The sequence below is a fragment of the Rhineura floridana genome, chromosome 4 (assembly GCF_030035675.1).
Source record: "Rhineura floridana isolate rRhiFlo1 chromosome 4, rRhiFlo1.hap2, whole genome shotgun sequence".
Lineage (NCBI taxonomy): Eukaryota > Metazoa > Chordata > Lepidosauria > Squamata > Rhineuridae > Rhineura > Rhineura floridana.
In genome coordinates, this window is record NC_084483.1 from 164,498,039 (window position 1) to 164,512,225 (window position 14,187).

At 43.9% G+C, this 14,187-nt stretch overlaps 1 protein-coding gene across 4 annotated transcripts in view; it reads left to right on the forward strand.

Annotated features, from left to right (window-relative positions):
* The first annotated feature begins 9,040 nt into the window (after positions 1-9,040).
* The window catches only part of ENAH (ENAH actin regulator), a 137,601-nt gene continuing 132,454 nt past the window's right edge, over positions 9,041-14,187 (forward strand). Inside the window, exons 1-2 of one of the 4 annotated variants that reach the window (XM_061625049.1) lie at positions 9,041-9,592; positions 12,533-12,630. Coding sequence is in view for 3 of the 4 variants with exons in the window: in XM_061625048.1 (XP_061481032.1) it covers positions 9,588-9,592 (5 nt within the window). In the remaining variant the exon portion in view is untranslated. The remainder of the gene's footprint in view (positions 9,593-12,532; positions 12,631-14,187) is intronic. The other 3 variants (XM_061625048.1, XM_061625051.1, XM_061625052.1) reach the window with 3 other exon arrangements.

Consider the following 14,187-nt stretch of genomic DNA (forward strand, 5'->3'; position numbering starts at 1 on the left):
ATTCTGGACTAGCTGTAGTTTCCGAACTATCTTCAAGGGCAGCCCAACGTAGAGCGCATTGCAGTAGTCCAGCCTAGAAGTTACCAGAGCGTGAACAACTGAAGCGAGGTCGTCGCTGTCCAGATAGGGACGTAGCTGGGCTACCAGTCGAAGATGGTAGAAAGCATTCCGTGCCACCGAGGCCACCTGGGTCTCGAGAGACAAGGAAGGATCGAAAAGAACTCCCAAGCTACGAACCTGTTCCTTCAAGGGGAGTGTAACCCCATCAAGAACAGGATGAACATCCTCCATCTGGGCAGTGAAGGCACTCACCAACAGCGTCTCGGTCTTGTCAGGATTGAGCTTCAGTTTGTTAGCCCCCATCCAGTCCATTATCGCGGCCAGGCAACGGTTTAGCACGTTAACAGCCTCACCTGAAGAGGATGAAAAGGAGAAATAGAGTTGCATGTCATCAGCATACTGATGACAACGCACCCCAAAACTCCTGATGACCGCACCCAGCGGCTGCATGTAGATGTTAAAAAGCATGGGGGACAGTACCGATCCCTGCGGGACTCCACAATGAAGAGTCCAGGGTGTCGAGCAATGTTCCCCAAGCACTACCTTCTGGTGACGACCCACCAAGTAGGAGCGGAGCCACTGCCAAGCAGTACCCCCAACTCCCAACTCCGTGAGTCTTCCCAGAAGGATACCATGGTCGATGGTATCAAAAGCAGCTGAGAGATCAAGGAGAATCAACAGAGTCACACTCCCCCTGTCCCTCTCCTGACAGAGGTCATCATACAGGGCGACCAAGGCTGTTTCAGTGCCAAAACCAGGCCTAAAACCGGATTGAAATGGATCAAGATAATCAGTGTCATCCAAGAGCCCCTGGAGCTGGCCGGCAACCACCTGCTCCAGGATCTTGCCCAGGAACGGAACATTCGCCACAGGTCTATAGTTGTTCAAGTTGTCTGGGTCCAAGGAGGGTTTCTTCAGGAGTGGTCTCACCACCGCCTCTTTTAGGCAGTCAGGGACCACTCCCTCTCTTAAAGAGGCATTTATTACCTCCTTGGCCCAGACGGCGGTTCCGGTCCTGCCAGCTTTCATCAGCCAAGAGGGGCAAGGATCCAGTACAGATGTGGTCGCCCGCACCAGTCCAAGGATCCTGTCAACATCCTCAAGCTGCACAGACTGAAACTCATCCAATAAATGAGGACAAGACCGTGATCTGGATACTTCGTTAGGTCCAACTGCTATAATATTGGAGTCTAAGTCCCGGCGAATGCATGTGATCTTATCTTGGAAGTGCTCGGCGAACTCATCACAACGGGCTACAGATGAATCTATAATATCCCGAGGGCCAGAATGTAAAAGCCCTCGCACAATTTTAAAGACCTCTGCTGGGCGGGAGAGTGATGACTTAATAGTATCAGCAAAATATCTCTTTTTTGCTGCCCTCACCGCTACTATATACTGCTTAGAACAAGCACTTACCAAGGTGTAATTGCATTCATTGGGAGTTCGCCTCCATCTGCACTCAAGCCTCCTCCTCTCTTGCTTCATCGCTCTCAGCTCCAAGGTATACCATGGAGCTGTATGAGCTCTGCATAGGAGGGGGCGCATGGGAGCGATCGTGTCAACCGTCCGGGTCATTTCCGTATTCCACAGTTCAACCAGGGCTTCGACAGGAGAGCCAGTCTTCTCAGTCGGAAAACCCCCCAGAGCCCTTTGGAAACCCTCAGGATCCATTAGTCTCCGAGGGCAGACCAATTTAATAGGTCCCCCGCCCTTGCAGAGGGAAAGGGCTGCTGTGAGCCTAAACTTCAGCAAGCGGTGATCTGTCCATGACAAAGGAATAGATGATAAATCCCCAACCTCCAGATCACCATCTCCATGTCCAGTGACGAAGATCAAATCAAGGGTATGTCCCGACACATGCTGAGCTGCACCAGATAAAGCAGTCTCGGCATGGACGTTGAAGTCCCCCAGTACCAATAGTCTAGGGGACCGCAACAATACCTCCGAGACTACCTCTGTCAGCTCAGTTAGGGAATTTGTTAAGCAGCAGGGCGGGTGGTACACCAACAAAATTCCCAGTCTCTCTCTCTGGCCCAGCACAAGGTGGAGACATTCCAAGCCAGTCGTCACCTGGACAGGGTGCTTGGTGAGTGAGAAAGAACTCCTATAGACCACAGCAACCCCGCCTCCCCGTCCTTCGGTTCTACCATAATGCTGAACCATATACCCAGGTGGGCAGATCTGGGAAAGAGCAACTCCTCCCTGATCACCCACCCAGGTCTCGGTTATACACGCCAGGTCAGCAGCCTCCTCCACAATCAAATCATGAACAAGGGAGATCTTATGATGTACCGACCTGGCGTTTAATAACAGCATATGGAGATCCGAAGGCTGACTGACAAAACAACCAGCAGTCCTGGGGATGTGAGGAGAACCGGAACAAGTCACAGGCACTATTTGTCTGGGATGAGTTCCCCTTACCTGGCCCGTTCTCCTCACAACACCATACCTCCCACTACCCGTCACTACACTAATAGTTATGCTAATAGGTTTCCCATTTAATCTCATTATCACTCCTCAGACCTTGCATTGTAGCTCTTAATTGCTTTTGCTACATCACTTCTCACTATTAAATCAACCCCATTTCTTCTTAATTTCTCATTTCCTGCATAACATATTTTGTAGTTGCCTGATTGGAAATGTCCCACTCCCGTCCATTTTAATTCACTCACACCAAGTATTGTATTGTTGATATGCTCCATTTCTTGCTTGACAATTTCTAACTTTCCCTGGTTCATGCTTCTCACATTCCATGTTCCTATTGTGTGCGTTGTACAACTCCGGATTCTCCTTTTGCATGTGTGCACATCAGCCTCTGGGCTTCCTTTCGACTTTGACCCAGCTGCATCATTAGTCACAGTGCTACTCATACTTGTACTTTCTTCTTCCACAGTAGCTCGTTGAGTGCCTTCTGACCTGGGGGTCTCATCTTCCAGCACTATCGTGTTGCATTTTGGATACTCTGTTCATAGGGTTTTTGTGGTAAGAGGTATTCAGAGGCAGTTTACCATTGCTTTCTTCTGAGTTTGGATGCATCTTAGTCTGGTGTCTCAGCTTTGACCATTCCGCCTTGGGTGACCTGTTAGGAGTCTAGCCTCTTGGTCTAGACTCCTGACGGCATTGCTCTCAGCTTCTTCAACACTCTCAAACCCCCTCACCACGTTAAGGTATGCATCCATAACTGCAATGTCCCATCAGTTCATTAACAGTTCCTTCTTAGTGGCATCCAAAAATAATTCTAGCCAGAACAATCATGTTTAATATAAATAAATAAAATTAATTTGAAATGTATGGGATCCAAAGGATAATTATAACAAAACTCTTCTTTTTAGTATTGTTTTTGGTCATTTAGAAGGATTTATTCAGTTTGGGCCATTTCCATCCCCTGTGGAGGGTGTCTCCCTTTGGCTCACAACAACTCAATTGTTCAGTCAATTCTTATTTCAGCTGTTGATATGGGGAAATGAATCCCTTAAATCTTTTCATTTGTTCAACTTAGCCAACAGTTCTGTGATGAAGTGAGTAAAAAAATGTATAGTCTTCTTGCATGCTGAAGAGGAACCTGCATGACTGATAATACAAACAACTGCTTTGCCATGTAGTTGGGATAAGGATTGATTTAATCAACATCTAGTCATGCATCAAACACCACACAAACCAGCCATAATACAAAATGCAATTAATTGTTGTGTGAAGGAGAAAGAAGTTATTTCTCTGTTTAGATTATTTTCCAGCAACAAGAAAAGGACAATATTTATTTACATTGTTACCTAGATACCCTAGAACAGCATCTAGGACTGGATGCAGGCCAATAAACTGAAGCTGAACCATCCAGATAAAACATAAATGTGCTTGTCCGTAATGAATAGTATTCCCTGAATAGGATTGTTGCCTGTTTTGGATGGGGTTGCAGTCCCCCTGAAATATCAGGTTTGCAATTGTTGTTGGGGTGCTCCTTGACACAGCCTTGAAATTTGATGTACACATGACAGCCATGGGAGTGCCTCTGGCCAGCTTATGCTGGTGTGTCAACTGTTCACATTCCTAGAGAGAGCAGGACTGACCATGATGACATGCCTTAGATATGTCTCTACATGGGGTTGCCCTTGAAAAGCATTTGGAATCTTCAACTGATTCAAAATGCTGCAGCTAGTTTTGACCAGGCCTACTTTGCTGAATCATTGAAAGCCATATACAGCTTAGGCACAGGATACTTGAAGGATTTTATTCTTCTTTATGAGACTGTTCATTAAGATTGGCTGAGGAGATTATCCTGTATGTTCCTTCAGTACAAGAGGCATGTTTGGCTGGAACGTGGGAGACAGCACACAAGAGCAAGAGTCCTGCTGGATCAGACTAGTCCCACATTCTGATGTAGCACTGGCCAACCAAATACAAGCTGGACATGAATGCAATAGCCCTCTCCCTCCCTCCTTTGAAGCTAGGCTTAGGCTGTGGAACTCTCTGCCTTGGGAGATGAATTTGGGACCTTTGTTGAGTTTTTCACTGAGTTTTAAAAGATGCATCTATCTCAGGAAGTGTTGCTGGATTTGTCTGGCTCACTGGTGGGATTATATCTGCCATTCTGTTTGCTCTTGTTTATATGATTGTTTTAATGGGAATGTTAGGGATTAATACTGATATTGCTTGTTATGTTTTATAGTATAACCTTCTTGGGTGGCAAGGTGGTTACACAAACAAAGTAAGTAACTAAATGCATCATTACGGATACCAAGGTGAAAAATGGATAGGAACAATCTATTTGAATGGAGAAACCTCAGAAAAAAGGGGAAGCTTCTTTTCAAGAACTGGGACCAAAATATAGGAATTTGGCAGCTACTGAAAACTACAATAATACCTCAGTTAACAAATGCTTCAGGAAAGAAGCTCTTTTTTACAAAATATTTTTTGGGTGTAGGGAACATGGTGGTGGGGCACACACTCTGACATTGTCAGAATGTGGCTCCTTGTCTACTGGATTGTGGCTGCCACATGTGGCTGGAATAGCTCTCCTTGCCAGGTGACACAGGCGCCTCTGCACTAAACAGTGGTTCCAAAGCACTGTTTACTGCAGACACATCTGCTCAAGTGTAGGGGAGGATGGCAGAAAGAGCAACTAAGCACAGGGTGGTGGTAGTGACTGCCCCTTGCCTTCTTGCTCAAGTGTATGGAGAGAACTGTGCTTTAGATTGCTATAGCAAGATGCTACATGATAAAAGAAAAAAGGCAAGGCAGGCATCCCTGGATGCATTCTGGAAGAAGCCTTCAAGTAGTCTGTATGCAAGGCTTAGCTGATGTGGTTGTTTCATTTCAGACATGCATATTGTTAGTTTTGAATAAAAAGTCTGCTGAAATATGTTGCTCTTCTTTTTGTGGTGTAGAAACCTATTCATATTCTTTCCGTGCTATTCCTACCGCTGTTACCAAAGCTTCTGTTAAAGGAGGAATGTCCAGGAACGCATGTACATCGTTAACTGAGGTGTTACTGTATACTGGAATGTTACAGTAAGCAAAACCTGGTAAATATTAACTTATATTTTAATGTTTTGAATTATTTAACCTTAGATGCAACTATTAGAGAGTATTTTTTAAAACTAGTTTCACTTTTGTGTTGCTACATTCCTGTGCATGGTCTGAATTAGGAGTGGGGAACCTTTGGCCCGCCAGGTGTTGGTGAACTACAACTCCCATCAGCCCCAACAAGCATGGCCAATGCCCAAAGATGATGGGAGTTGTAGTTCAGCAACATCTGGAGGGCCAAAGGTTCCCCACACCTGATTTGAACATTTAGGACACTTATGTAATCAGACATGGGTAGGAAACCTCAGGCCCAGGGATGAAATACAGCTCTCCAGGCCTCTCTATCTGGTCCTCAAGGCTCTCCCCAAGCCAACTCCCTCACCGGCCCTGCTTCACACCCTCTTTGAGTGTGTTTGCCTGGCTGGAATACGTTCTTGAACTCTGATAATTCCTCATAGTTGCCTGGGTGGAGAACAGAGAGGGGTTTGTGTGCAGAATTTAGCCTGCTATACAATCTACAAAGGTAAAATTCACATACATTGGTTCTGCACACTGGCACTGGCATGTGGCCCCCCGAAGGCTGTCCAGAACGGATTGTGGCCCTCAGGCAGAAAAGGGTTCCCCACTCCTGTCATAAGGGAATGTTTGTGCACAAATGGTGCTTCCAGACTGTCACTATTTTTGTCACATACCATCAAATTCAGGTTGCACAATTATAGTTGACTGGGAGGTCTTGCACAACAGACCCACTTCCCCAATATTGGAAGACAGCTTTTTATGATAAGGAAACTGATGGACAATGCACTAGAAAGGGTGGGATAACACTTCCTTTGATGCAACACTATCTAATCTCTTGGCAAACAAATCAGACCGAATGCTTATTAAATAGTTAACTTTGTTTAATCTCCTGAAAATAAATCAGGATGCATGCTCAATAAACAGGTTGTCTGGAAGGGGGGGGGAGTATTTTTCCTTTCCAAGATAAAGCTTGGAGCAGTCACTCTTAAATGCTACATTAGCACTTCTTCAACCTTGTTCTTATGGTTAGTTTCTTTTTATTTCAGCACTTCTATAGATGGCTATCTGTATACAAACTATAGAAATAACTCAGCAAGAAATAATACAGAAGCAGTCAGCAAAGTATTGTCCTTGAAGAATAAACATGTCATTTTTTTAAAATGAAAAGCAGTATCAGCTAGGAAATAAATAAAAAAAACAAGGCAAATGTAACGATGGGGTTCGCCTTTGATGTTTAGTTGAGAAGCTGAAGGAACAGAACAACAGTGTAATTTATTTCATGGACTTCAGTCAAGCCTGCTGTGACCCAGCCACAATAGTCTGTTGCATTTAGAACACTTACGCCAATTCTCAAACAAGAGAATCTCATACCTGTCCTTTTACTTTGGAAAACAACTCTTGTGGCACCTTGAAGACTAATAAATTTCATTACAGCATGAGCTATAACGGACTAAGGTAGGGTTCCCAAACTGTGGTTCATGTACCACCAGTGGTCCATGAGCTTCATTCAGGTGGTCTATAGCATGTCTGTAAAAATACAGTTAAAAATCATACAGCACCTTATAGTTGCAGCAACAGGCAGAAAAATTATTAAGTGGTCTGCCAAGACCCCCAGCAATTTTCAAGTGGCCTGTGGGGAAAAAAAGTTTGGGAACTACTTGACCAGAGCCCACTTCATCAGATTGCCACCGACTGTACCCTTTGCACTGCCATTTAATGTAACTCCAGCCTTATTTATTTATTTATTTATTTATTGCACTTGCATACCGCCCCATAGCCGAAGCTCTCTGGGCGGTTTACAGCAACCAAAAACATTAAAACAAATATAAATTTAAAACACATATTTTAAAAACAATTTAAAACGCAATTTAAAAATTTAAAACAATTTAAAACACATGCTAAAATGCCTGGGAGAAGAGGAAAGTCTTGACCTGGCGCCGAAAAGATAACAGTGTTGGCGCCAGGCACACCTCGTCATGGAGATCATTCCATAATTTGGGGGCCACCACTGGAAAGGCCCTCTCCCTTGTTGCCACCCTCCGAGCTTCCCTTGGAGTAGGCACCCAGAGAAGGGCCTTTGATCTTGAACATAGTGTACAGGCGGGTTCGTATCAGGAGAGATGTTCCATCAGGTATTGTGGTCCCAAGCCGTGTAAGGCTTTATAGGTCAAAACCAGCACCTTGAATCGAGCTCGGAAACATACAGGCTTTTACATTTCCTCCTTCACCCACGGGTGTGCGTGTATACCTGATGACTAAGGATTCATGCATCTGATTAAGTGAGCTCTAGTCCACACAACCTTACCCCATAATAAAGTTTGTTAGTCTTTATGGTGTCACAAGACTCGTTTTTATTTCATTTACATATTATTTGATATTATTTCTATCCCACCCTTCCTCCCCAAGGAGCCCAGGGTTGCAACAGACTAACATAGCTACATCTCTGGAAATATTTACTTGAAAGCAAGTCCTACTGAATTCAGCTGGAGTTATTTCTGAATAGGCACACATGGGATTGGGAAGCAAGCCAGGGTATTTGGATATAACCAGACATACAGCCCAGTCCTATGACGTTAACTTGGAAATAAGGCCCCACTGAGTTCAATGGGACTTGCTCTCAAGCAAGCATGCATAACATTGCAAAATGCGACCTTAAGTGCACTTCCCGGAGTAAGTTCCATCGAAGTAAATGAGATTTATTTCCAAGCAAAAGTGTTTAGTAGTGGCATTAAGCATTGCTTATTATCGTAAACATAGGTGAAGCAGTGTGATTTCTTCCACGTATTTAATATATTCTCAATTAACTGTGGCAGAGAAATGAAACCAAGCAGATTGAAATTGAAACAGGAATCATATTTACAGTTGGGAAGCGTTGACTGGAAAGTGGTGTGCACTAGGTAGAGGGAGCATGCAGAGTATTTGTCCAGAAACTTTAGGTAAACGTGGATTGAATTACAAGGTGCATGAGAGCTGAGAAACAATCGGAGTATTTCACAAAGAATTCAAGGCAGGTCTGCTGTAGAAAGGACTAAACAGTAACCAGCGGCTTGAGGAGCAGTAATAAATGCAATGCACGTGTCCTTAGTAACCCACACGGCAAGCAGGCAACCATTAACAAATGCAATATGGTGTGCAGAGCAGGCAGGCAGAAACCAGCAGAAGAAAATCAGTAATCCAGTCCCATAGCTGTGCGATGACGATCCGCAAACAGTTTATTCCAAAGAGGTCCCTCTGACTGCAGATTTCAGTCCTTTCAGTCATGGGTAGAGGACTTGCGACCACCGTCTGCAATGGAAGGCAGGGGGGGGCGTTTACTGTACACAGCTTAGGCACGCGCCAAGGTGTGCAACGGAAGCATCCAAGCGGTCAGCAGGGGTCGCCAAAGCTTATGAGCTCACCGCGGAGGCTTCCTCCTCCGCAGCGGGTTGATTCCCCCATTTTCACACTTCCACCGCTCCCTCCCCCACCTCCCGTTATAACCCTCATGGAACGCACAGGGAACGCAGACCAGCCAAAAAGGCGCAGCTTTCTCTGCTCCACCCCCTTGGCGGCCCCTTGCGTGCCTCCCTGCCGCCGCTGCGCTTCCCCTCTCCTTTCCCATTCTTCTGTGCAAGCCGGTGTCTCCAGCAAGCCGCTTGCGCGTTCCCCTGCGCGTTCCCGACTGTCCCCCGTTCTCTTGTTCTCTCTTCCTCCCCCCCCTCGTTCGAGCGTCGGTGTGCTATCCTCCTCCTCCGCGCGCTCTGCCTCCCCTTCCTCCGTCCCTCCTTCCTTTGATTCCCAGCTGTGGTCGGGTTGGGCCAAGCCGGAGGGCGCCGGCAGGCGAGCCAATCTCAGGGTTGCCAAGGCAGGGACTGGCTGGCGCCTGAGGGGGTCACCCCCTCCCCTTCCTTCCACTCGCGTCGCCTGTCGAGAACAGCCCGGCCGGCTCCTGAGGAGAGAAGAGCGAGGAGCGGGGGGGAGAACGCTCCCCCCGGCCCCTGGACAGCAACATGAGGTGATGAGTGTGTGTGTATGGGGGGGGGAGAGGTGGGGGCTCGTAGTCTTTCCTGCCCCTCAAAGGAGGGGAGCCATTATGTTGACGTTGGGGGGCTTCCTGAAGCAGTCTGTGTGTCCATTGAGATTTTTTTCTCTTTCTGTTGCGACGATTGGGAGCGGGTGTGTTTATAAAGGATTGGAATTGAGAACGGGGAAGCCTTGCGCGGGTGGATTGGGAAGGGCCCCCGCAGAATGATGCCGGGGCTTGAAGGGGGAACCCCGACGGAGTGGGAACGGGAGCGGTCTTAATAGGGAAGCCGCGGGCGGGAATACTGGGAAATATCGGTCGGTTTGGAGGGAAAGAGCTGCGGCGAAAATCCGCTGGGGGGGATTTCTTCTCTTCACCCCCCGTCACGCATGTTTTTCTTTTTCCCCTCCAAATTTTGCACAGGACTCCCGCGGTGTTGTAGTTGGAGGTCCTTTTTTCCACCCTGCCCCTCTCAACCCCCCCCCCCCCGTATTGTTCCTTTCTCTAGAGTGGGGGAAGTTTTGTGTTTGCCGGCAGGGAAATAAAGAGAAGGGATTGCGTTGATGGTGTGACCATAGGGATAATAATGGCTCATCTGGTGTGCAGAGCTTTTGTTGCAAACAAGGGTTGTGGAGGAGGTTTTGGGGTTGCACAGAAGGGAAGGGGGAGAGGTGACACTGCTTCGTGAGGGTTCAAAATCACCTCAATTTTTTGGTGGGGGGAGATGGGGATTGGAGCTGAGGGCAGGGAGGCCGGGCTATTTTCAGTGACCTTTTTTGGCGTTTGAAAACAAGACATAGAATCACCTAACAGTTCGCCACAGCTACAGAATTCAAGGCGGAGAAGTGCAAGAGTCTCACCCCCTCCCCATCTCAAATCAGCGTGTGTTGCATTGCAGCAGCCCCTGCTGGGTTTTTCTTTGTGTAATCGATAAATAGGAGAAAATGGCATGCACAACAATTCGTCTAGCAATGACGAATATGTATTTGGGGTTTTAAAAAGGGTTTTCTTCTTTGAGTGTCAGTAGTGAACTAGGAATGCCCCCCCCATGGCTAATATGTGAGGAGGGATGCCGTTCATTTGAAACGATTTTTAGTTTCTGTGTTATACATTCTGTAGCCACTTTGACGCAACACTTTATAAATGGGAATATTAGGCTGTTTCTCAGGCTCCAGGGGAACCTAACCTGGTTAAACTATGGAGGTTGGGACTAAATTATTCCTTCTCCCCTCAAATGTTTGCCATTGTATTTGATTTCCTTTGTGTTAAGATTAATGACGAACAGTTGCCAAGCCCTTTAGAATATATGCAATAAGATTCACATGATATTGCCCACCATTTCTTTTAGTGAGACAAAACGTAAAGTAACTTGACTTTGCCAGGATTTTAAGCTCTTCACTCTGAAAAAGTTTAGTAGAATTTTTTTTCCCAGTGGCAAGATGTACAGTCTTGGAATCCTGCACCTATGTTTAGTTACTTCTCATTACTGCCTACTTTGTCTGTTTAAATCTGTGGTTTTGTTCACGCAGTTGGTACTTGTTGCATGTCCTCCTAGCCTGTGAGCATGGTATAAATGTGTTTTCCAAGCCCTGTCTGAATACTTTGAGGAAGCCAGCAATACTTATGGAATATGTTTATAAAGTCTGGTTGAAAATACTAGATATTTTTGTTTGTTAACTGAATTGGAGCTGAATGTTGTATGTATTAGGTTTCATTTCAATTAGTCTATTTGGGATTACATAGTTTTTCAAAGTATTTAGAAGTGTGTTAGAAGTCTCCCATTTAATTTCTATTACCTTGTATTAGATTTCTAGAAATCTTTGTAATAGAAATTTAGAATATTCTGATATTTAGTATTCTAATTTCTAATATTAGAATTTCTAAATCTTTTGTTTGCTTTTGAATACTGTGTATTAGAATGCCCAGACACTACAGGCAATGTTTTTGGAGCCTGTGTTGCTTGTGTGTGGACACGCTAATTCCCCTTTAAAAGTGCCTCCCATTAATTGTAGCGCATGTCTATATAATGAGTTGAACACATGGCAAAAAGATGTTTTAATGTGTTTCAGTGCTGGTGTTGACAGGCTACTATTTATTTAAACATATGTCAGCTGGTTGAAGTAAGCTGTATTCCTGGCAAACATAACTTCAGAAATGAGCACAGAAGTATAGCCTCCTAAGCTAAATTGACTGCCCTTGATTTCAGGCTGCTATCCTACTTTTATATCCTTAGAATATAACTTGTGCAACTTGTTCTCTTAATCTTTCGTCTTTTACAAACCTTTTGGAAATAGAATGTAGGTTCTTTGGAGTTTTATTACAAATATCAAGGTTTTTAATCACTGAAAAGTTATAGCTAAACAAGTATGTGAAGTGGAAGGAGATAAATTTGCTACTCTTTAAAATACATACCTTAAAAGTATTCAGTGATCTGTTAGCTAACTGTTCTATCCTGTGCCTGATGTCCAGGCTGTAGCTTTAAGTAGTACTTGATTTTTGTGGCCTGTAGTTCATAATGGATTGGTGATACAGACTACAGGTGTCACTATAACTATTTTCAGGTACAAATATTGCTTTGAAATGTAACTTAAAATTAACATTTCACTATATAGCAAATTAACATATATATTAAAATTCCAATAAATTCTGTTAGTCTTTACACGGAAATGCGCTGTGACATGGTCATATTAAACTAGTGTCGTGAATTCACAGAAGTGTGGATTGCCTGTTTTCCCAGGAAGTAATGAGAACACAATTTCTATTCGGTACAGATATGTAATGTAGCAACTTTGTGCTCTGGAAGGACTGCAGTGCACAATGGAAACTGAAGCAGGAGGATTCCTGTTTCTCAGACTCTTGTTGGTCTGCTATGGAACACAAGTGCCAAAAAAAAAAAGAGTGTATAGTCTTTCCCTCTTGTCCTCTGCTTAGGAATCTGAACATGTGAAAGGAAGTCAAGGAGATGCCATGTATTTCCCCGCCCCCTTCCAGTAGGTTGCTGTGGACACAAAGATAAGTGGGCCAGACAGGTGGGTTAGGGATTGTGATAATGTGATTTTCCTTCTCTGCACCTTGCTTTTTTGGTAAATGCTGTATTGTGTGAAGTGTTGGGGATATTCATCTTCCTGCATGGAAAAACCATTAATCTTTTGAGTGGTTTTGGCCACATACATGAATTGTAGGCAGTCAAGGACATATGCATATGCTATGTTAATGTTGTTTTAAATGGGGTTCCTTTACAACTGTTACTGCCTCTGACAATGGCTATATCTAAAGTTGGTGATATTCAATACCTTTCAATATTCAGCCCTCTGAATAGGAACAGGTGCTGCATAGTGGTGGGATAATATGTTTGTGTTAAATCTGAACTATTTGTAAAGCAGTCTGTATGATGGCTGCTTTTTTAGCTTTAGTTACCTGAGTAAACAAATGCTGTAGACAATTGTGAACTTTTGCGCTTGTTGAAATAGTAGTAATTTAAACCTTTTAGTGTCTTTATGTAACTAATAAAATGTATGAAAACTTTGTTATGATCTTTGAATGTAGGCAGCACTGAAGCTGTACAAAAGACAAAATTTCTGTAATAAAAAAAGAAGTGTAGGGTTCCTTCATTAAATCTGGTTACGGAGCATATGTATCACTTCCTTTATACTCAGGCTATTAAGTGGTATTGCTTGAAGGAAATCGTAATGGGCCATCCTGAAAACAAATGTTATTGGATATGCAATATATATGTATTAAAAATGACCAGAGATTTTTTCAAAGCTTTGCCAGCTCAAATATGATAAAACCAAAGCTATTAAAACTGTTTGAGTCTGAGTATGATGTCTGAATCAAAAAATATATTCCATTGTTTCCCTAGCTAAGTATTAGTGGTTGCATTCAGATGCTACACTGAGCCACAAACCATGGCTAAGCAAATATATCTATGCATGAGCTGCATGCTGGTTTTACTCCAGACAAACTACAATCTGAAGCCTAGGTTTATTTTTGGCTTCCCAAACATGGCTTGTTTGTAAACCAGCTGTTGTGTGGTTTGTTTCATTTCTGGAGTGCATGAGTTGTATGCTCCAGCATGTGGCTTGTGTGCATTTTTAATATGTATATATAATATATAATTTGCTTAAACTTTGTTTAAGACTCAACATTGTGTCTGAATGCAGCCAATGACCTGGTTTGCCAGTCATGTTAAACCATAGTTAAAACAAACTATGGCTTAATGTGAAAGAGCAGCATGCCAGTGCATGCTGCTGAAATTATTTTTATTTATTACAAATATCACTTGTTTTATACGATAAAAAATCTCAAAGTGACTTGACAAGATGAAATCAATACATAAAATAATTTAAAACTAGAAAAAATAAAACAATGAACAATAAAATCATATAAAATGCTCATCCAGCATATAATAGGGGCAAGTCCTTTCCACCCCACGAAAATATGAGCACTTATATAGCAGGCAACTTAATTAACCAAAGCTTGGGTAAACAAAAATCTTAGCCTGGTGCATTTGTGGGTGCTTCGCTCTTCCCCTACTCCTGTACCTGTTGTTCTGCTGGGAATAAGCCATCCTTTGGCTTGTTGTG